The following is a 21,188-nucleotide window of genomic DNA, read 5'->3' on the forward strand; positions in this document are numbered from 1 at the left end:
TTATCTTTCTATTAATAAATCTGACCATGTCACCACTGCCACCCTCACCCCCACCCCTACCACTACCACCACTCAATCAATTCCAGTGGCTCCCTGTTTTCTCCAGAATCAAATATAAAATACTTGAATTCGTATTCAGAGCGCTTCATAACCTGGTCCCTTCCTCCGTCTTTAGTGTTTTTTATGCCTTACAATAGAAGAAACAAAAATATCCTAATTCATGGAAATAAAGTGTTTAGGAATCTCAGGTGTTTCCATGCTAAGCAAGTATTGCTGAGCCCTCACATCACCTTATAGCAGTTAACAGGTAAGGAAGCACCCCAATAGGCACCATTTTGATGTGTCTATGAGGTGTTTGTGTATTTGAGCTTTTGAGGCAGAGAGAAAAGCTATCTTTGTCCAGGGGAACAAGTTTCCTATCAATATTTTGTATAACATCCTTAAACGAATGAATGGAGAAAGCTTCTAGGTTAAGTTCATAGCATCATCATTGAATGTCATTCATGGCATCTCTGAACTTAACCACTTTCTCCTATTAAACATTAGCTCACCTACCACAGAAGAGTATAATCTTCAGAAGGCAGACCTGTGAGTGTCTAGCTCTTGTCCTTCTTCTCTGAAGACAATGCTAGAAACATGCTCATAAAAAGATAAAGAAGAAGGGAAGAACAGTACCTTGAATCAGACTTTTTAAAAAATCGCAGGGAGCTAGGTGGTGCAGTAGATTAGAGCACCAGCCCTGGAGTCAGGAGCACCTGAGTTTAAATCCCTCCTGACACTTGACACTTATTAGCTGCATGACCCTGGGCAAGTCACTTAACCTCTTGCCTCAGGGGGAAAAGTCACGGAATAATATTAATGCTGATTATTCATCACCAGCCCACAAACCCTAGGCAGGGTCTGGGTCTCCTAAGAAGCCCTGTCTTTACCTGAGAAGCCTGGTCTTACCTTGCCCAACCCCATGAACACTATAGATACAGTACTCTGTCATGGGAGAGGTGCTAGTCTGACTTTGTCCTTTTAAAATACAGAGAGATTAATTGTCTTGTTTAAGGTCAACTAACTAGTTGGTAGCAAAGCCAAGAACAGAACCCAGAGGAATATATCCTAATCTGCCTCAAACAAGTCAGAAGATCAAGAAATTTCCACACTATGAAAATCTCTATACCTATAAGCCAAGTTTTCCTTTATTTTTCTTCATTTTATTCAGAGTGCACCCCCTGATGCTTTCCCTAAGATAACGAATTCTGCTTGTGCTCACAGCCACGAGAGATTTATTATCATCGTAACATACTAATACTGCCTCAGTTACTCTCAACAAAAATCAGTTCCCCAAAGTTTCGTGTTAGATTAGAACTAAACAGGAAATATCTGCTGCTGAAAAGGAGACACAAAGCAAATCAGAGTCTCTTGTGAGGATATGATCCTCATTGACCAGTCCACCTACTATATGTTTATTTTATTTTTATTTATTTGTATGTATGCTTTCTTCACCCACATTAGCATGAAAGTTCTTTGAGGGCCAGGGCAATTTTTTTTGGTCTAAATTTTATCTGCAGCATCTGACATGATGCCTAGGATGTAGTATGACATTAACTAATGCTTATTATAATTAATTGAATTTGTTAGTAATGTTTTTGTCAGTTTGTTGGCATTTTTAAAAAATTCCTGATTTTCTTTATCAGGGCTGTCTTTTTTTATTTATTCCATTTATTGCTGTTCGAACAATAGTTCTTTTTATATAGTTATTTTATTCCTTTTCTAGGGCATTCAGGTTTAAGTTTCATTTAATTGTAGACTCTTTTAAAAAAAAATTGATTTCCATGTAGGTTAACCTTTTTTTCTCATGCTTTTGTTATTTAATTCAGTTTTATTTCATTATGCTGTTAAAATGTAGTATGTGTATTTCTTTTTAATTTATCTAAGGCCTCTATGATCTAATATGTGATATGTTTTTATGACCTTTATATACATATTGTATTCCTTGCTTCTTCCATTTAATTCTCTCCATGTATCTATTAATTCCAACTAATAAAGCAAGAAGTTAAAGTGACTTTAACAATATTTTATTTGATTTATTACATTCTGATAGTGGAGTGTTGAAGTATCTACCTATCATTATGTTGGTCTATTTTTCTTATCAGCTCTATCAGTTATTCTTAAATAGATTTATTATTTGGTACATATACAATGAAAGGACGGAGTTAATTTTCGTCAAATATAATACCCTTTTGATCTATTTCAATTTTCCTCTAATTTATTATCTATCATCATTGGCACCCCTTTTTATTCAACTAGGTTGCTCTAACATGTTTTATACTGATATTTTAATTTTGATTTCTATATGTCTTTTTGTGTTGGATAATTTTCTTATAAAATATATAACAATGCACCTTGTTTTTTGAGCCATTCTGAAATTTTTTATTTTGATTGGAAAATTCACATTTATTATTATAAATAATAAATTTTATTTGTTTTATGTTATTTTATTTTTAATGTTGCCTAGAGCAGAGTAGTCTATATTAATTGACTATAACTAATTCAGCTAGTAAGATTAGGAAATAAATCTGTTTGTATTTCTGATTTTGAAATTGTTAATTTTTGTGCTTCCCCAAATCATATCTTTTTAATTTGAAAAAGAGTGAGCTTTGCCTTTGGGTTTAGGGTCTTTCCCTTTGTGCTCTTCCTTTGCTTGTTGTTAAATAAATGTTAAACTCCCTTTTAATAGTAGATATTGATATTCATTAGTACTCTTTGTCTTTATGTATTATCTGTGTTTTTTCTTTGTCTTTATAATTCTGTATTTTATGATTATGTGTCCTAGTGAATGTCAGTTAGGATAGCTCTTTGCAGATGTTCTTTCTTCTGTAAAATATTGCTGTATATCTAGTCTACTGTGCAAAATGTTATCTAATTAGATTCTTAAATACAATGTCTAACTTTTCTTTCTTTACAATGTTTTTGGATCCCAGTTAGTGTGATGTGTGGACTTTTTGCTGTATTTTCCTAATGTTATTTTGTTCTGCATATCTTTTTGTTTCCTTTTTCGGTTTCAAGCTTTTGATACTTTTTCTTTAATTTTGTTATCTTTGGATATTTCCTCAGTTTTGTTGGTTCTGTAGCTTGATGGTTTTAAAGATACTTTTAGACCCAGGATATCATTTTGCAGTGTGTCTAATTGTTTCTTTGATTGCTTTAGAAATGTGCTTTAAGCCCTATAATATGTCTATTATTTATTTTTTATTCTTTTCGTACTCCTATCCCATCTATCGGTGCTTTAGCCTTCATTTCTGGAGGAATTTTATCCCTTAAGTGTTTTCATTGCTGAATTTCCATTTACCAGGTTGTAGGTTTTCTTTGATTTGCTATTCATTTTTCTGGTTCAGGGTATGAGAAGTAGGTATCTTAGATATGATCTAGTGTTGTTTAGCTAGGAGCCAGGTGGGAGACTTTGATTGTTCACTTCCTGTGGTCTTGTTAGCACAGAGGGACAAATAGTTTCTTCAAGTTTAGGTAGAGGGGAACAGAGAAGGGAGATTTTCCCAGAGAGTAAAGGGAGGCCAGGCCAGATTGGTTTCCTAGCAGCAGGTACCCAATAGCTTTTGTATTCATCTGGAGTCCAGTGTTGAAGTTAAGATTAGGCATTACCCCCAAGGGGACCCTGTTCTGCACTCTGGAGCTGAACTATGAGAAAGCTCAGCATCCCATCTCTGACCCAGGCAGGAAAGGAGCTGAATTTCACAGTGAAGTATCCAAGCATCTTTCAGTCCATCCCTGACTGTAAGACTGGTTTTAAGAAAAGGATACTGAGGACCTGGTGCCCCTGTCCTTTGCTCATTGATTGTAGATTAACAAGGAAGGCAGGTAATTTCGCTGGGTACAGGAGAAAAGAGACATCTGTTGCTCTTCTCAGACTTGGGTGCTGTGAGGGAACTATTGCCATCATCTAGGGCCTTGGTATGGCCCCCAGATCCCTGACTGATAAAAGTGAGGGACATACCTCTGAGCTCTTCTCATTTGACTTGTTTTCAAGCATACCCTGCCTTGGGATTAAATGAGCTTCCATCAACATAGAGTGGAAGAGGGGGTGTTTCACAAATAATACACAAGAGGCACTGGAGTTTTGGGACTCCAACCTCTAACAGGTTCATTCTTTATCTGGTCAGACAGGAAGACAGCTTTGTAGGGTTTAAATAATAAGCTTTACTTAATTCTAGTCTAGTCTTCTCAGAGAGAGTTGCTGATAATGGGATCACCAGCTCCTGCAGCATTCCCTAACATCCCTTCTTACAGGGACCAGCATGAATGGCAGGGGGGAGGGGGAAAATTACCCCCAAGTCTTGGTGGGATCAATTGAAACAGGCACAACCTTAGATCTTGTGCATTCCCCTAAAGGCCCTCAAGCCTCAGTGGGGCCTGGTAGAGGCAGGTATATGCATTACTCTATGCATTACCCAAATCCCAAATGGGTTCCCATGGATTCCCCACTCACCAACCAGTGCTCACTTGCTTTATATAGTGCAACAAAGAAGGCATCTTGCCAGCAATAGCCTCACAGGTTAACCTTAGCAATATGGTCATTCAGTGCAAGCGTAGTAAGTATCATCACTCGTCTCTCTCTTTGCAATCTCAATAGGACTGCCTATCACTATGGTTCTAGGAATTACTATCTAGAATCCTTGAGGTTATTCTGGGAGTCATTATCGAACATTTGGAAACTAGAGATTGTCATGGCCATGGATCGTGGAAAACTAAACTCTAAGAAGGATAATAAAATCCTCCTTACTTACATGGGGCAAGGTGGAAAAGAATCCCAGTTTCTCTTGTACCCCTACCTCAGTCAGGAAGGGGAGACAGGACCTTGCATAGTGGAGAAAAAAAGAAACAGTCTACCCAGACTTACTTTGTGGGATCCTGAAGTATCATCCACTGTTAGAATCTTTCCGCTTCGCTCTTGTTTTTTTCTCGTACTTTACTTCTTTGAAGCACTGTTGCAGTCTTTTCTCTCATTAATCTTAGTGACATGAGGATGGATTTTAGTGTTGTTTCATGCTCAGGAAAGCAATTTTCAAGAGGATTTGACTTCTGGCCTTTTTTTTTTTTTTTTTTTAACGTTTATCTACTTTGACTTGAACTGTGGCTATTCTTCCTACGTGTTAACTTCTGACCTACTCACTGTAGTTCTAACGAGGTAGATATATTTAGTACCATTACCTTCTCTTTTGAAAGAAAAAGCAATCTTCATGTTAAACATAGATTATAGTGACTTAGCTATAGAAGAAACACAGTGTTGGCACCTACACATGGCAGTATAATACCCTCTGTTTATGATTCTTGCTGGAAGTGAAATTCATGTGATCATAGTTTTAGGATGGGTAGGAACCACAGATATCTTCAAGTCATCTATTTTCTGAAGGAATCAACAAGTCCAAATTTAAATCAAATAAAACTCCTGCATGGTCTAATTTGCCTCTACGAAGATAGGTCTTAGCCCCAGGACCCCCCTTCTCCACAGCAGATCTGGGCTAAGACAAAGCTCAGTATCCTTTCTATGACCTGGGCAAGAAAGGGTCTGGGAGCAGAACCAAGATGGTGGAGTGAGCTTACACCTAAGCTGTAAGACAAATTCCTTCAGATACCTCTAAAAAGAAAATCTGAATGGATTTTGGAGGGGAAGAATCCAATAGGAGACAAACTGGCAGATTCACAACCCAGGACAGACTGGAAGGTCGACAGTAAGGATCTGTTGCACAGGACTGGAGGAGCACACAGTGCACAGGCTGTACCAGTGCATCCCCGCTGTGGCAGGGCTGAGCAGAAAGCCCCAGGTGGTCTGAGGCAGCAGATGCACTGTGGAATCTCAGGCATATTAGCCCAGGATGAGAGCTCAGAGCCCCAGGTATCTGCAGCGGCTACTCCTGAGACTATCAACCTGCAGATTATATGTCTGTAAGCCACCTACTTGAACTTCCAGGAGCCAAGATGACAGAGCAATCAATAAATGCTCTCTCCCCCTTCCCTTGTCGACCTTGAAAGACTCATAAAATATTTCCCCAGGAAAAATTCTGAAACTGTGGGATCAGCTGAAGGGGCAAACAGTTTCTTAGCCTGTGAGGTTAGGAAACTTGCAAAAGAGGGTCCCTCTTGCTGTGGCTGAAGGGAACCAGTGCAGGACCAGAGCTGTCCCAGACATCCCCACCTCAATGAACCAGGAGGAGATCCTGGGCCCCAAGGGGGTGGAGCCCACAATCACCAACATTAGGAGCCTAGGCTTGCCTCAGAACCCCAGGGGAGTCAAGAAGGTACTAGCACAGATGGGTTCACAAACCGCTAAGCTTGCCTATGCTTTAGCTCAGCAGAGGAGACCTTCTGTGGCCAGACCACCCCTCCCTCACACTCAACACAGCTAGCTCCAGGGTAACTCTGGGAAAACACAGAAAGGCTTCACCTGGCCTCTCCTTTTGAACACTAGCCAGCTCAGTGCTAGGTAAGCTGCAGCATTTTAGCTTCTAGCTGAAAGAACCAGAGGCCACAACACACAAAGCCTCATGTTCAAGGCACAAGAATTGTGAGATAGAACTCCTTGTGCCCCAGAATCAGAGTTCTACTTTAAAAGCCAGGAAAAGGGTGATCATCATTAGTAAGAAGCAAAGCAGAAAAAAAAAATACCATAGACTCTTTCTATGGGGACAAGGACCAAAACAGAAATACCAAAGAGGTCAGCATTGAGACTGTATTCCCATCTGAAGATTTAGAAGGGAATATGAACTGGTCTCAAGGCCAAAGAACATTCTTGGAAGAGCTGACAAAGGATTTTAAAAGCCAAATTAGAAAAATAGAAGAAGAACTGGTCAATATGAAAAAAAAATCACAGAAGAATTTAAAAGGAAAATTGGACAGATGGAACAGGAAGTACAAAACCTAACTGGAGAAAATAACTTCTTAAAAGGAACAATTGGACAGATGGAAAAGGAGATGCAAAAGCTAACTGAAGAAAACAATTTGATAAAAATTAGAATCGGGCAAGTAGAAGCTAATGACTCCATGAGACAAACAGAATCTAAAGAATGAAAAGATAGAAGAAAATGTAAAATATCTAATTGGAAAAACAACTGACCTGGAAAATAGATCCAGGAGAGAAAAATCTAAAAATTATTGGTCTGTCTTCAAACACAAGTCTCAAGAGAGGCATAAAAAGGTAAACAGGGGAATAAAACTTGTTATTCTTTATGGGCAAGCTACTTACATCCCTGTAAGGGAAGATGATACTTGTTAATCTTGAGAATTGTATATTTATCATGATATATAAAAGGGATATACATAGATAGAGGGAGTGGGTATAAGATAAATGATGTGATGATAAAAATGTGATTTAAGGGTGTGAAGGGATTGTAACAGGAAATGTAAAAAGGAGGAAGCAGAAAATGGTAAATTATATCACAGGAAGAGGCACAAAAATGTATTATAGTAGAGGGAAAGAGGGGAGGTAGATGAGCATTGTTTGAGATTTACTCTCGTCTGATTTGGTTCAAGGAGTGAACAACAAACTCAGTTAAGTATAGAGATCTAACTAGCTCTATAGGCAGTAGGAGGGGAAGAGGGGAAAAAAAGAGAGGGGAGGCTAAAAGGGAGGGAAGAAGTAGTAAGGGAAAAGGGGAGAAAAAGGGAGAGGTACTGAAAGAAGGAAGGGAAGACTGAGAAAGTGACTGAGTTTCATGGTGGAGTTTTCAGTCCCTGACTATGAGACTGGTTTTAAGGAAAGGGTGCCAAGGAACTGATGCCCTAACTGCCCTTGATTTTGGAGAGGCAAGGAAAGTGAGTAATTTTCTGGAGTAGATGAGAGCATTTGTTTTACAGATGGGGTAACTGAGGTTTAGAGTGGTTAAGTGACTTGCCTGGAGTCACATGGCTATTAAAATGTCTGAGTGTCATCACCCCCCAAATTCAGTTTCTGGTTTTCTTTACAATTCTAAAGCCTTCCAAATCAACTTCACTATATTCTTCCTTTTTGAACTCATATCTTTCTCCTATGTAGACATCTGCAATGGAAACCAGGTTAAGACTGGACTTTGAAAGGTGTTTAAATAATTTTTCTTAAGTGATACAAGTATAATACATAGTAGTTTTCTTATTTGAGATATAAAATGAGTGATAAGAAGGTCAAAAATGGTTCAAGAACTCCTACAAAAAACAAACACAAATTATGTCTGATGCTAACTTAAAGTGAAAATGTATGATAACTTGATTAAATTGAAACTCTTCATTGATGTGGTAAATTAGACAATACAGGGGTTCTATTAGGTTTAGATTTAGACCTATATCCTGTTGATTCCTTAAGTTAAATAGGTGATTACAGACTCAGTTACTGCTCATTTTTAAGTCGCATTTGATTACATTTTTTTCTAGAATTATAAATAAAAGTTCAAAATAGAATTTTAAAATATACTATCAGCCTAAAACTCTAGACCATATTGAATGTCTTTTCTACTGGAGGGCACAACCCTTTGACAATCAGTATGATCTTCAAGCCAAATTGGTGAAGACAAGATAGTGGTTTTCTATTCTTGGTCAGTTATAGTGTCATAGAGAATTGGAGAAACATAGATTTTTTAGTTTTTTCTATTTACTTCTCTTCATGTTACAAGAGCATGATGGACAAATAATGGCATTTATTATGCTTATAATGCATATCAAGAATTTCATCTGGGTGCAATTGTAAAATACTAAATAATATAATCTCTCAAGTTAGTATTTATCCAGTACTCTCTTATCTCCTGATTGGAACCTTTCTGGAGGGAAGGGTCATGAACTCCAGGGTTTTTATTTAAGAAAAGGACTCAGCATAGTCTTCTTATTTCCTACAACACACAGTGATTTTTGGACTTCTTTAGATTTCTCCCTCATGCAAGTACAACCCCTTCAATCCTACCTGATTTTTAGCTTCCTTTTTTATGTTGTCATCCTACATTGAATGGTAAGCTCCTTCAGGGCAAGGACTCTTTTTTTTCCAATTTCTATTTGTATCCCCAACATTCAGCACAGTGCTACCTGGCACATCATAAGCTCTTAATCAGTGTTCATTGAATGACTGCCTAAGTAAGAACTTCATAAAGCAACTAGTTCAACCCATATTAGACCATGAATCCTTTTGATACCTGCAAATGACCAATCCTTCCTTTGCTTGAAGACTTCCAATAAAGAGCAGAGGCCATTTCCAGTATTCCTGATTTATATCTTGTCACTGGATCTTGCAAAGTGACCTTGCACAGTCCTCCCTCACTTAAATCCAGTATACTTGCCAGTCATGGCATCATCTTCCTGATGTCATGATCCTTTTTGAGAACAAAGGATAAACAATAAACAGTTCATTAACGAGCAGCGCGTTCTACTTTCAGATAATTCTGCTGTTATAATGAGTGATAATATAATATTTGAAGTCCTTTGTAGTTCAAATCCCATGATTACATGAAACTGGTTTTCAAAAAAGTGCAGGGACTACAAGATTCCACTGTGCTTATTTTTTCTTGACTTAAAAAAATTGATTTAGTAGAATAAAATGCCTCCTCAAAGGTTCTTGTTCAAAAAGTGTCTGCCATGCCTATAGTCAATATTGTATGTCAACAAAATTCCTTGTAAGGTTTAGTACAAAATAATTTTGATGATCCATTGGTTATTAATATTAAGTGAGCCATAAAACAGAGACATATGGTCAACAAGGTATTCGTCACTGTCACAGAAATCTACCAGAATCCATGTCAAAGAGGGATTTCCTATAAATGATGAGATGCTCCAGATCAGTAGTCATCAAAGTTAGCCCACCACCTGTTTTTATTTGACCCAAGAGCTAAGAATGCTTTTTTACATTTTAAAATAAATTTATATGGTGTTGTATTGTATTTACATTGCATTGTATTGTACTGTACTATACATAGTCTAGACCAGGGGTGGTGAACCTGCGGCCTTGAGGCCTTGTAGGTCCTTGAGTGGTGTAGCCTTTTGACTGAGTCTAAGTTTTATAGAACAAATCCTTTTATTAAGGGTCACACTTGAAGACTTAGAGGGTCACATGTGACCTCAAGGCTGCAGGTTCTCCACCTCTGGTTTAGACAATAGATATTCATCATTTAGTTGGTTTTAAAAGTGTGAATAACTAGGACAAGGGTGATTGAGTGATGAGAAGGCTCCATGGTGTTCTGGGACCTGATATACAATCAAGTACAATGTCATCTATAAACACTGCTTTTTAGCTTGTGAGCCATGCAAAAACAGGTGGTGGGCTGAATTTGACCCATGGACTATGATTTCCCAACCTCTGCTCTCGATGTTTGTTTTTTATAGATGACATTATGCTTGATTGTTACATCCGACACTAGAAAGTCACAGAGTTTCCTAATCAATCAAATTCCTTTGTCCTTTGTCTAATCAAATACCCACTTTTAAAACTAACTATATGAAGAATGCTTATTGTCCAGAATACATTGTACTGTAGAGTGGACAACATGTAGCACACAGTGATATTTATGTATATCTTGGACCAACACCACAAATGAACACTGATCTGAGCCCAGAATTAACAAATGGGGAAGAGTTAAATTGGATTGCCTTTAGGAAGTTAAATAATTCTTTTAAGCCCCCAAGCTTCTCACTGAAACAAAGCCCACATTTTTAACCACCAGTATTCATCCAGCATATAGGCAACTCTCTAAGACTCCAAGTTGCAGAGAATATGCTGATCTCCATTGGTGGAAGGAGTTTCTTCATCTTAATAAATCAATGGAATCACAGTTACTTTCCCTATCTACTGTCTTATTTTTCCAATTATATTATATGGCTACAAGTCATAGAATCCTGTGGTCTCTGAAAGCACAATGGAAAGGCAAGTAGCAGGCCAACAAGGTTCTCTATTACAAACAGGCAATTTTACAGAGAAGTAACATAAGAGATGTTATCAAAGATCTGTTGGGTGGGCTTCCTATGGTATGTTTATGAGAAAGCAAGAATCACAACATGTGGTCAGACATGGATGGGTTGCAGTCAGCATTATTTTAGGGAATACCCACATCAATGAGAGCATTGAAGTAAATGAACCATGATGATTACAGTTTTAATTTTAAGTATTCTGCAATTTATTTTAAACTTGTGAAAAGGAATAGCAGGTAAAGAAAACCACCTCTGTCTCCTTATATTTCTGGTGTGTAATGATATTTGTTGCCATTGAGTCATATGCTCACAGTGATCTGTGATTATTTTCTTTTGTTGTCTGTTGAATACAAGCCCCACATACTCAACATTTTCTTCTTTTGATGTCTTGCAGTGTAAGAACTTTGTTGTGTTAGTAGATCTTCATATTTTGCCTCAAGGCTCAAGAAAAGATATCTGCTGGTTTTCAGAACAAAAGAAAAAGGTACAGCAACATTTTCCATTTTAAGAGCAAAATGACTATAGGAGAAAACGTTGTCTAACACTAATCTGCTTAGATCTACTTTACTAAGTAGATAAAAATGATAAAGATAATTCTTAAGCTTGAAAAATCCCACTGTAGCACTCTTATTTCCCCCAAGATACATTTTGTTTTTCTTCAGAATACTGAAGCCATGTCTGCAGTAGACAAACATTTCTGACCTTCCACTTAGTATTATTTATCCCCAGAATATTCCTCTCTCCCCATCCCCTCCCAGGTTATATTTATGCAACATATACAATAAAATATTCATAACTGCTTGTAAGTGGTGCTCACAAAACCTTTAATAAGTGGTAGAAGTTAACATTAGTAATATCTTTTTCACTTTTCTTTAAAACCCTTGTCTGTCATTTTTATTAACATTATCTTTTGATAATCAATCATTAAGGAAATATTTGACTGTCTCTTTCTTCTCTCAGCCATGTCAGTGAAAGTGATAGTTTCACCTATCTAAATATAAAAATGTATATTTTGTTGTGGCTCTATCTCTCAATATTCTCACTGCTTCAACTTTTTGTTTATTGTCATGTTGGTGTGAGTGCGAAAGTAGTTCATTCAGATCTATTGATTATAGTAGCTTTTAAAACTAGAAATACAAATCCGAATTAGTTACACTGAGAAGAATATATATGTAGGCAGAATAAAGTAATTATGGTGGTAGAAAAATACTACCTTTTAATCAGATATTTCTTAATTGATGCTACTTTAGACCATGAGAAAAAAATGATATCTGCGAATACACTGTTGGTGGATCTGTGAATTGGGCCCAATCATTCTGGAAAGCAATTTGGAACTTTTTTAAGAAAATGTTTTAAATTTCCATATCCTAGATAGGAACTCTAGGTATATTCTCTAAGGAGTTTGAAAACAGAATGAAAGGCATAATATACACCAAAACATTTATACAGTACTCCTTGTGGTAGCAAAGAACCAGAAACGAAGTAAATGCCCATCTATTTGGTAATGATATAACAAATCATAGCATATAATGTAGTAGAATATTACTGTACCTTAATAAATGATGACTGTGAAGAATTCAAGGGAACATTGAAAGACTTCCAAGAACTGATTGAAATTAAGTAGACCCAGGAAAACAATATTCAGAATGAATAAAATACAGACCTGCAAAATGGAGAAATGTTAATTGTTCATGAGTTGTCTAATTTACCTATGCAGTGACAGGTAAATAAAACTCCCTAAGGATTATTATTTAGAGGTAGAAAAATAATAACAAAAGGGGGAACAAAAGATTCAGAATATAAATTAAAAAGATAACAAACAAATTAGAGGAGAAAGGAAAAAATTATCTTTCCAGTCTTTCAGTAGGGAAAGAAGTCATGACCAAATATGATAGCATAAACTGGATAGTTTTGATTACATAAAATTTAAGTTTTTGCCTTCACAAAATCATTATAGTTAATATTAGAAGGGCAACAGGTAGCCAAGAAAGAAAATCTTTGATGCAGATTTTTCTGACAAAGTAACTGATTCAAGTTTATAAGAACAAGAACTATTTCCCAGTAGATAAATGATCAAAGATAAAACAAACATTTTTCTAAGGGTGAAATCCAAGCTATCTATCAAAAGCCATATTTTTAAAAAATGCTGTAAATCAGTAGTAATAAAAAATGCAAATTAAATCAATATTGAGGTTCCACCTCATATGTATCATATTGGCAAAAATGACAAAAGAGGAGAATAGCAGTTGTTTGGGCAATAGGGAGATGGACATATTGATGTTAATGAAGCTATAAATTAGTCTGGTCATTCTGTAAAGCAGTCTGGAACTGTGATCTCAAATTTGCTATACCAGAAATATCATAGCTAAGTTTATACAAATAGATCAAAAAAAAGAGGAAAAGAGCTCATGTACAGAAATGTTTCTAGCAACTCTTCATGTTGTGGCAGCGAACAGGAAACTTAGGGCATGTCCATTAATAGGGTATTTGGCTAAACAAATTGTAGATGATGGATTTAATGGAATATGATTGTACTATTAGAAATGATGAAAGGGAAATTTCAGAGAAACTAGAGAAGACTTGTGTGAACTAACAAGGAATGCAGTGAGCAGAACCAAGAGAACAAACTATTGTTTGTACAGTAAAAATGTCATTTAAGAACACAAAAACTTTGGTGATTTAAGAACTCTGAACAGTGCAGTGATGAATCATAATTCTAAAAGACTGATGATAAACATGCTACCCACCTACTGATAGAGAATTGATTGACCCCAGATGCAGAATAAGACATACAAGGATAATGTAAGAATTTGTTTTGCTTAAATGTGCAAATGTATTAAGAATGATTAATTTTTATTTCTGTTTTCTCTGTAAGATTGGGATGTGAGGGAAAGAAAAGAATAGGGCTAGGATACGAAACAAAAAAAACCCTAAAAAACAGTAAAGAAAAGAGGGTCAGTGAAACTCTTTTAATGTACAGAAGAGAACATAAGGAAGGCACAAAAGAATCACAGACAAGAGGAACAGCATTGAAAGGAATATGTCGAATTTACTGAAATTACTTTAAATAATATTTGGTTCCCTGTAACTTTCCTTAGGCTCTCTCATGGAGATAAGATTTCATGACCAACCAGTCTGCTTGCATTTGAAATCATTTTAGAAGATAAGATTAAGGCTATCAAATTGCTTTGCAGAAGAGGGAACTAATTGCATTTTTAAAATTATGTTTGTTATAAAGTTAGTGTAGGCAGTATTTATTCCCAAACAATTGAATTCAGATTTCCATTTATAAATTTTAGAAAGCAGACACCAATCTTTTTTATCACAAGGCTATTAGCTTTTATATTTAGCTATTTTCTCCACCTTTTTTGATTCTTCTTTCTGTGTTCCCAGACCCAGAGAGTCTTTTGTTAAAATCTTTTCCCTCATGAGTCTGCTTATAAAATGGATACTTATAAAAGTAGTTCATTTAATTAGTAGGTCATAGCTACTTCTTATATGATGTACTCTTTATTTGACTGTCAAATCATTGAAACCAATCCCCTTAACTAAAAGGAGAAAGTTTATATGCATGGGATGTTGCTTTATTTTTAATGTTATTTTTAGACCTTGCCATATAGGGGATTTATGGCAAAATTTTAACAATCCATGTTTCCATGTATCTGTTCCACATATTTTCTAGCTCAGTCATAGCTAAACTGCATGTGAAACAAAATTCTTTAATTGTTAAAACAACAGTATAAGGCATGGCTGCATTTCTGCTTTCCGTCTAAATAGTGCCAAAGGAATCAAATGTAAACTGATATTTCTGTATTCCACAAAGTAGCAAATTTTTGTGCTGCAAAATGAGAAGCAGAAGAATGACCATTCTTTGCATTTTATCTAGACATTAAGTTTAAAAAGAAAAGATACTTCCTCATCGTCTTAATATTAGTGAATCAAACATATCTTTTGTGTAATTTTTGAGGAAGATAGAAGAAAAGTATAGTTAATTTCTTTGATTTTTTTCTTTTTAATTTTTTTAGTTGTCCAGCAGATAAACTTTCTAAAGTGTTAGAGAAAGCCAGGGAAACTAGAATGAGTGGGCCCAGTCAGCTTTCAGCCTTCCCAGAATTTGCCTTTTGGAATTAAACCAGAGTTGCATTTTTTACGTACCTAAAGAATTCTGAGAGAATTGGAGAATTCTAGAGAACTTTTGATTTCTTTGTGACTTCTTTTTCCTGTGGGTGATATATAGTAGAACATGTATAACAATTTTATAGGTTGAAAAGGCATGAATGAGAGGGCCAGAGTCAAGATGGCATAAGAAGAATTTTTCTCTAGCTCACCAACACACCTCCTCCACAACAAACTAGAAAATGTACCAGATCTAATTCTGATTGGGAAAGCCAAGAAAACATCATAGTAAATCATTTTTCCTAGCCCAGGGCAGTTCTGGTGAAGGGTCTGCCAACACTGATATGGGCTGGCCAGGAGCATGAGGTGGCACTGGTGGTCAGGGGAAACATTCCAGTGCCTAGAGAGAGAAAAGAGGCTGAGACAGAGCATCAGGATGGGAAGGATAGGAGTAGAATGAGATCTCAGGGACTCTCAGAATTAGTGTTAGATGTAGGATCAAGTGGCATCCAGCAGCTCTGTTGCTCATTACTCAGTTTTAGGTCATACAATCCAGGGTAGAGAGGAGAGGTCACAAGCAAGTAGGGCCCTTGCTGAGTACTGAGCACAAAATAAGTTCCAAAAATGTACCTATGTGGCACTAAAACTAGAAGAATAAAGCTAGCTCAGTTCCTACCTTTATCCCAGCATATAATCCTTTAAAAAGGAATAATCAAGGCAGAGGTGTCCTAGGCCATAGGGAAACCAACAGTTCAGTTACTCTAAACCTGCAGAAGCTCTCATTGAGCTAATAGTGACTGAGTCCAAGAAGAGTATACAAAAACTCCACAGTGAACAAGCCAGTAGACCCAAATTTTAATTAGGAATTTGTAAAACTCAAACTAGCAGGACAGTGAACAGCTCTCTCCCTAGAAGACCACTTTGGGAGCTCTGAAAACTCTAAGGCCCTAAGATTAAATAATAAAAGCTGTAGAAGGTCTTAAAAGAACAGATTCTCAGACTGGACATCTCCCCACCCTCACACTAGAAGTGAGCAGAGCCCAGCACTAACATAAAGTCCAAATTCAAGAAGTAGGCTGGAAGAATAAGCAAACAAACAAATAAAAAGGATGAACCCATAAAAAACTACTGTGTTGACAGGGAGACTTAAAACATAAACATTCAGTCAATCAGTAAACATTTATTAAGCACTTACTGTGTACTAGACACTGGGCTAAGTACTAGAAATACAAAATGAGGCAAAAGAAAGTCTCTTCCCTCAAGGAACTAACCATCTAATGGATACAGAAGAAGTCAATAACTTGAAAATATCTATAAGCAAAACCTCAAGGAAAAATACGAGTTGTACACAAGCTCAACAAGAATTCCTAGAAGAGTTAAAGAGATTTTTTTTAAAAAGAATAAAAATATTTTTAAAAACCAAATAAGAGAGGATTCTGGGAAGACAGTAGAATAAGACAGAACATATCAGGCTCTCCCAAATTCTCCCACAAACAAGGCAAATATCGCTTCATAATAAACTTTGAGTGGCAAAAATAATTAAAAGTTGGGGTAAAGCAGTTGTCCTCCTAAGACAATTTGAGAGGACCTTAGGAAAGACATGACCTCTGGGGGTGGGAGGGAGGTTTGGCCTGATTGAATTGCAGGCAGACTCTGATGAATCAACAAACCATAAGCCCTTGGGGCAGGTAAGTTGGTGGCAGCTTCAGTTTCAGGAGCTTTCCCCTTATAGACAGTGAGTAGTTATAATGGTAATTTAAATGGGAAGATCTTTCCCATTCATTAATAGGCCCATGTGACTCACTTAAATCACATGGAAGCCTAAGTCACATGTGGTAGGAGGAGATTGCTGAATGAGTGGAAGAGGAAGGGTGGAGCTGAATTGAAAGGAAGTTATTGAGAGCAGTTAGGGTACTGGGGGAGAGAGGACACAGGCAAGCCGACAGCTAAGCTCATGAATGTTTATTGGGGGGTGGAGAGGGAAGGTGGATTGGGAATGGCTTTGTCCCCTGCAGTAATAATGTGTATTGACTTCTTAGCTACTATGGTAGATTTGGCTTTCTGGTTTTTGGGATTTGGTTTTCTGGTGTCTGAACAAATGTTTTTCTTCTGCCTTCTGTATGGAGAGTCTGTTACACTTTGTGATTGATAACTATGCCAGCATATTCATACTTACCACTAATGCTGTAAATATTACCTTAGCGATAGAGTAGGGGAAGAGTGAAGGACTCTCTACTGTTGGAGTATGCTAGGGCCAGTATATACTGACCAGATGTAGTCCTGGGCTGCAGCTGTGAATGAGGAGTGAGAACACAGTGAGTACAGAAACAGGAGCTGGCTGTGGACATTTGCAGGAGAGTGGAGTCCCTGGTTTTGGTTCCAGGGTAGAGGGGCAAACTTTAGTTTACAGCCACTGAAGGGGACACAAAGAGCAAGAGCTTTTTCAGTGGCAGCATGACTGGGGGGCCCTAGCCATGGCTCAAGGGCAGAAAAGAGTACCTAAGGTCAGGCTCCCAAACAGAGCTCAGAAGACAATATTACAAAAAATCTGAATCCTGAAGCATCATCCCCCACACCTTGGTATTAGAATTTGACTATAGTGACAACTGCTAAAAACAATAAGGAGGAGGTGGAGGCAAAGGAGAAACAACCCTACCATAGATAGTTACTATAGGGATAGAGAAGATCTGGGTTCATACTCAGAAGAAGATAGTAAAGTTTAAAAAAAAACCACTCCTACTTCAAAGAAAGATGTCAGATGGTCACAAGCACAAAAAAGAATTCTTGAAAGAGCTTAAAAAGGACTTTTGAAATTAAATAAGTGAGGCAGAGAAAAAATTAGAAAAAATAAAAGCAATCTAAGAAAAATCAAGAAAATTATGAAAAGAAAGTCAACCAATTAGAAAAAGAGATCCAAAAACTAGAATTGGGTAAGGATTAGCTAAAGACTTTCTAAGGTATGAAGAAATAAAACAAAATGAAAAGAATGAAAAAAATAGAAGAGTCTAGATATTATATTACAATAAATCACTAAGGACAATTGCCCAGAAGTTCTAAAATGAAAAGATAAAATAGAAATAGAAAAAAATTCATCCATCACTGCCTGAAAGGGATCCCAAGCTGAAAAGTCACAGAAACATCATAGCCAAGTTTTGAAGCTCTCAGGTTAAGGAGAAAAACCACAAATAACAAGAAAAAAAAAACAATCTAAATACTATGGAGCTTCAGTCAGGATAATACAAGATCTAGCAGCTTCTGCATTAAAAAGAACAAAGGGCTTGGAACATTGTATTTTGAAGAGCAAAGGATCTGCATTTGTAACCAAGTATAACTTAACCAGCAAAGTTGAGTATAATCTTACATGGAAAAAAAAAAAGATAATGAATTGAAAGATTTTCAGGTATTTGAAGAGAAAATAGAATATCTAAATAAACCTATTTTAGAAAAAAGAAATCTAACTGGCCATAAATGAGCTCCCTAAGAAAAAAAACATCAGGATAAGATGGATTTACCAAACATTTAAAGATCAGCTAATTCCAATTTTAAATATGTTAGTTGGAATAATAGACAAAGAAGGAGTCCTACCAGACTCCTTTTATGAAACAAATATGATACTGATACCTAAACCAGGAAGAGCAAAAACAGAGAAGCAACGTTGTAGTCTAATTTCATTCATTAATATGAATGCAAAAAAAAAAAAAACCCTAAATAAAATGGTAGCTGGGAGACTACAACAGCATATTACAAAGATTATACATTGTGACCCAGTGGGATTTTTACTAGTAATACAGGGGTGGTTTAAAACTCATAAAGAAAACTATCAACTTACTTGATTATATCAGTAACAAAAATAACAAAAATCATATAATTATATCTATAGATGCAGAAGAAGCTTTTGATAAAATACAATGCTCGTTCCTATTAAAAGCACTTCAAAACATAGGTATAAAATGGATTTTTCCTTAAAAAGATAAGAAGCATCTATCCTAAAGCCATCAGCAAGCATTATTTGCCATGAGGATACATTAGAAGCCTTCCAGTAAGATTAGCAGTGAAACAGGGGTGCCCATTTTCACTGATGTTATTCAGTATTGTATTGGAAATCCTACCAATAGCAATAGAAGAAGAAAAAGAAATTGAAAGATTCAGAATGAGGTAATAAAACTATCTCTTTTTGAAGACAATATTGATACACTTGGAAAATCCTAAAGATTTAACTACTAAGTTAAGAGAAACAATAATTTAAGCAAAGTAGCAGGATATAAAAAAAACTCACATAAATCATCAGCATTTCTATGTATCACCAATAAAACCTTGCAAGAGATGATAAGAGATGCCCCAATTAAAATAACTATAGACAGTATAAAATCCCTGGGAGTATGTCTACCAAAACAAACCTGGGAACTACATGAACATAATTATAGAACATTTATACATATATAAAGTTAGATTTAAATAAGTGGAGAAATATTCATTGTTTCCAAATAGGCAGAGCCAACATATTAAAAATGACAATTTTTAAAAACTAATTCATTTATTCAGTGCCATCCCAATGGAATTACCAAAAATTACTTTACTGAGTTAGAAAAAATAATAACAAAATTCATTTGGAAGATTAAAAAATAAAGAATATCAAATAAATAAAAAAATGTAAAGGAAAAAGGTTTACTAGTTCCAGATTTTAATCTATACCATCAGGCAATAATTACCAAAACTATCAGGTACTGGCTAAAAATTAGGAAGGAACAGAGTATGTATATACAAATATATATACATATATACATATATATATACACACAGTAGCAAATGATTATAGTAACTCTGTGTTTGACAAAACATAAAGATTTAAGCTTTTGGAATAAAAATTCATTATTTGGCAAAAATTATTTGGAAAGCTAGAAAGCAGTCTGGCAGAAATTGGTCATAAACCAGTACTTTGCACCATTTACCAAGATATGGTCAAAATGGATATGTGACCTCAATATAATGGGTAATATCACATGAAAAATAGAAAATGTAACATTACCTATCAAACTTATGGATAGGAGAACAATCTTTGAATAAATAAAAGATACAGGGAAGGTGTAAAATGGATAATTTTTGTTACATTTAATTTAAAAATTTTTGTTCAAATTAAAAAAGTAACCAAAATTAGAAGAAAAACAGAAAATAGGGAGAAAATTTTTATAGACAGTTTCTCATCTAAAGGTCTCATATCTCAAATATATAAAGAACTTTGTCAAATTTATAAGAATACAAGTTGTCCCTCAATTAATAGATAAAGGATGTGAATAGGCAGTTTTTAGATGAAGAAATCAAAACTATGTATAGTCATATAAAAAATGCTCTAAATCATTATTGATTAAAGAATGCAAATTAAAGGAACTTTGAGGTGATATCTTATCCCTATCAGATTGGCTAAAATGATAGAAGGAGAAAGCAACAAATGTTGGCAAAGATATGGAAAAAATATGACACTAATTCACTGCTGATGAATCTGTGGACCGAGTCAACCATTTTGGAGAGCAAATTTTTGAATTATGCCCCCAAAGTTATAAAATTGTGTATACCCTTTGACCCAGCAATATATCAGTGTTAGGTCTGCTTCCCAAGGTGGTTAGGGGAAAAGAACTTATATGTTCTAAAATATTTATAGCAGTTCCTTTTGTGGTGGCAAAGAACTGGAAATTGCAGGGATGTCCATCAATTTAGGGAATGGCTAAGCAAATTATAGTATGTGATTGTGGTGGAATATTACTATGCTATGAGAAATGATGAGCTCAGTGATATTAGGAAAACATGGAAAGACTTGCATGAAATAATGAAGAGTAAAATGAGCAGATCCAAGAGACTTTTGTTCACAGTAGCAGCAATGTTGTCATAAGAACAGCTTTGAATGTAAGTCACTTTGAGTTTTATAAATACTTAACTCAGTTACAAAGGACATATGAAGGAAGATGCTATCCTCATCCAGAGAAAAAACTGATAAATAGAAGTATGTATAGCATGATTTTACATATATATGCATATTAGTATCTAATGGTAGCCTTTTTTAGAGTGGGATGGGGAAGGAGAGAGAAAAAAATAAAAAGGACACAGGAGAGAACAAACTAAAACTTAGTGTAAAGTACAGAAAATCAGGGTATCTCAGA

The 21,188-nt window shown here is 35.9% G+C and overlaps 1 protein-coding gene across 14 annotated transcripts in view; it reads left to right on the plus strand.

Annotated features, from left to right (window-relative positions):
* The window catches only part of SLX4IP (SLX4 interacting protein), a 250,977-nt gene that overhangs the window by 123,277 nt on the left and 106,512 nt on the right, over window positions 1-21,188 (plus strand). For 12 of the 14 annotated variants that reach the window (XR_011972535.1, XR_011972532.1, XR_011972534.1 and 9 more), the window contains one exon: window positions 11,315-11,404. The exons of the other annotated variants lie outside the window; for them this stretch is intronic. Coding sequence is in view for 5 of the 12 variants with exons in the window: in XM_072634462.1 (XP_072490563.1) it covers window positions 11,315-11,404 (90 nt within the window). In the remaining 7 variants the exon portion in view is untranslated. The remainder of the gene's footprint in view (window positions 1-11,314; window positions 11,405-21,188) is intronic. 14 annotated transcript variants of the gene reach the window in all.

This window comes from Notamacropus eugenii, chromosome 1 (genome assembly GCF_028372415.1).
Source record: "Notamacropus eugenii isolate mMacEug1 chromosome 1, mMacEug1.pri_v2, whole genome shotgun sequence".
NCBI lineage: Eukaryota > Metazoa > Chordata > Mammalia > Diprotodontia > Macropodidae > Notamacropus > Notamacropus eugenii.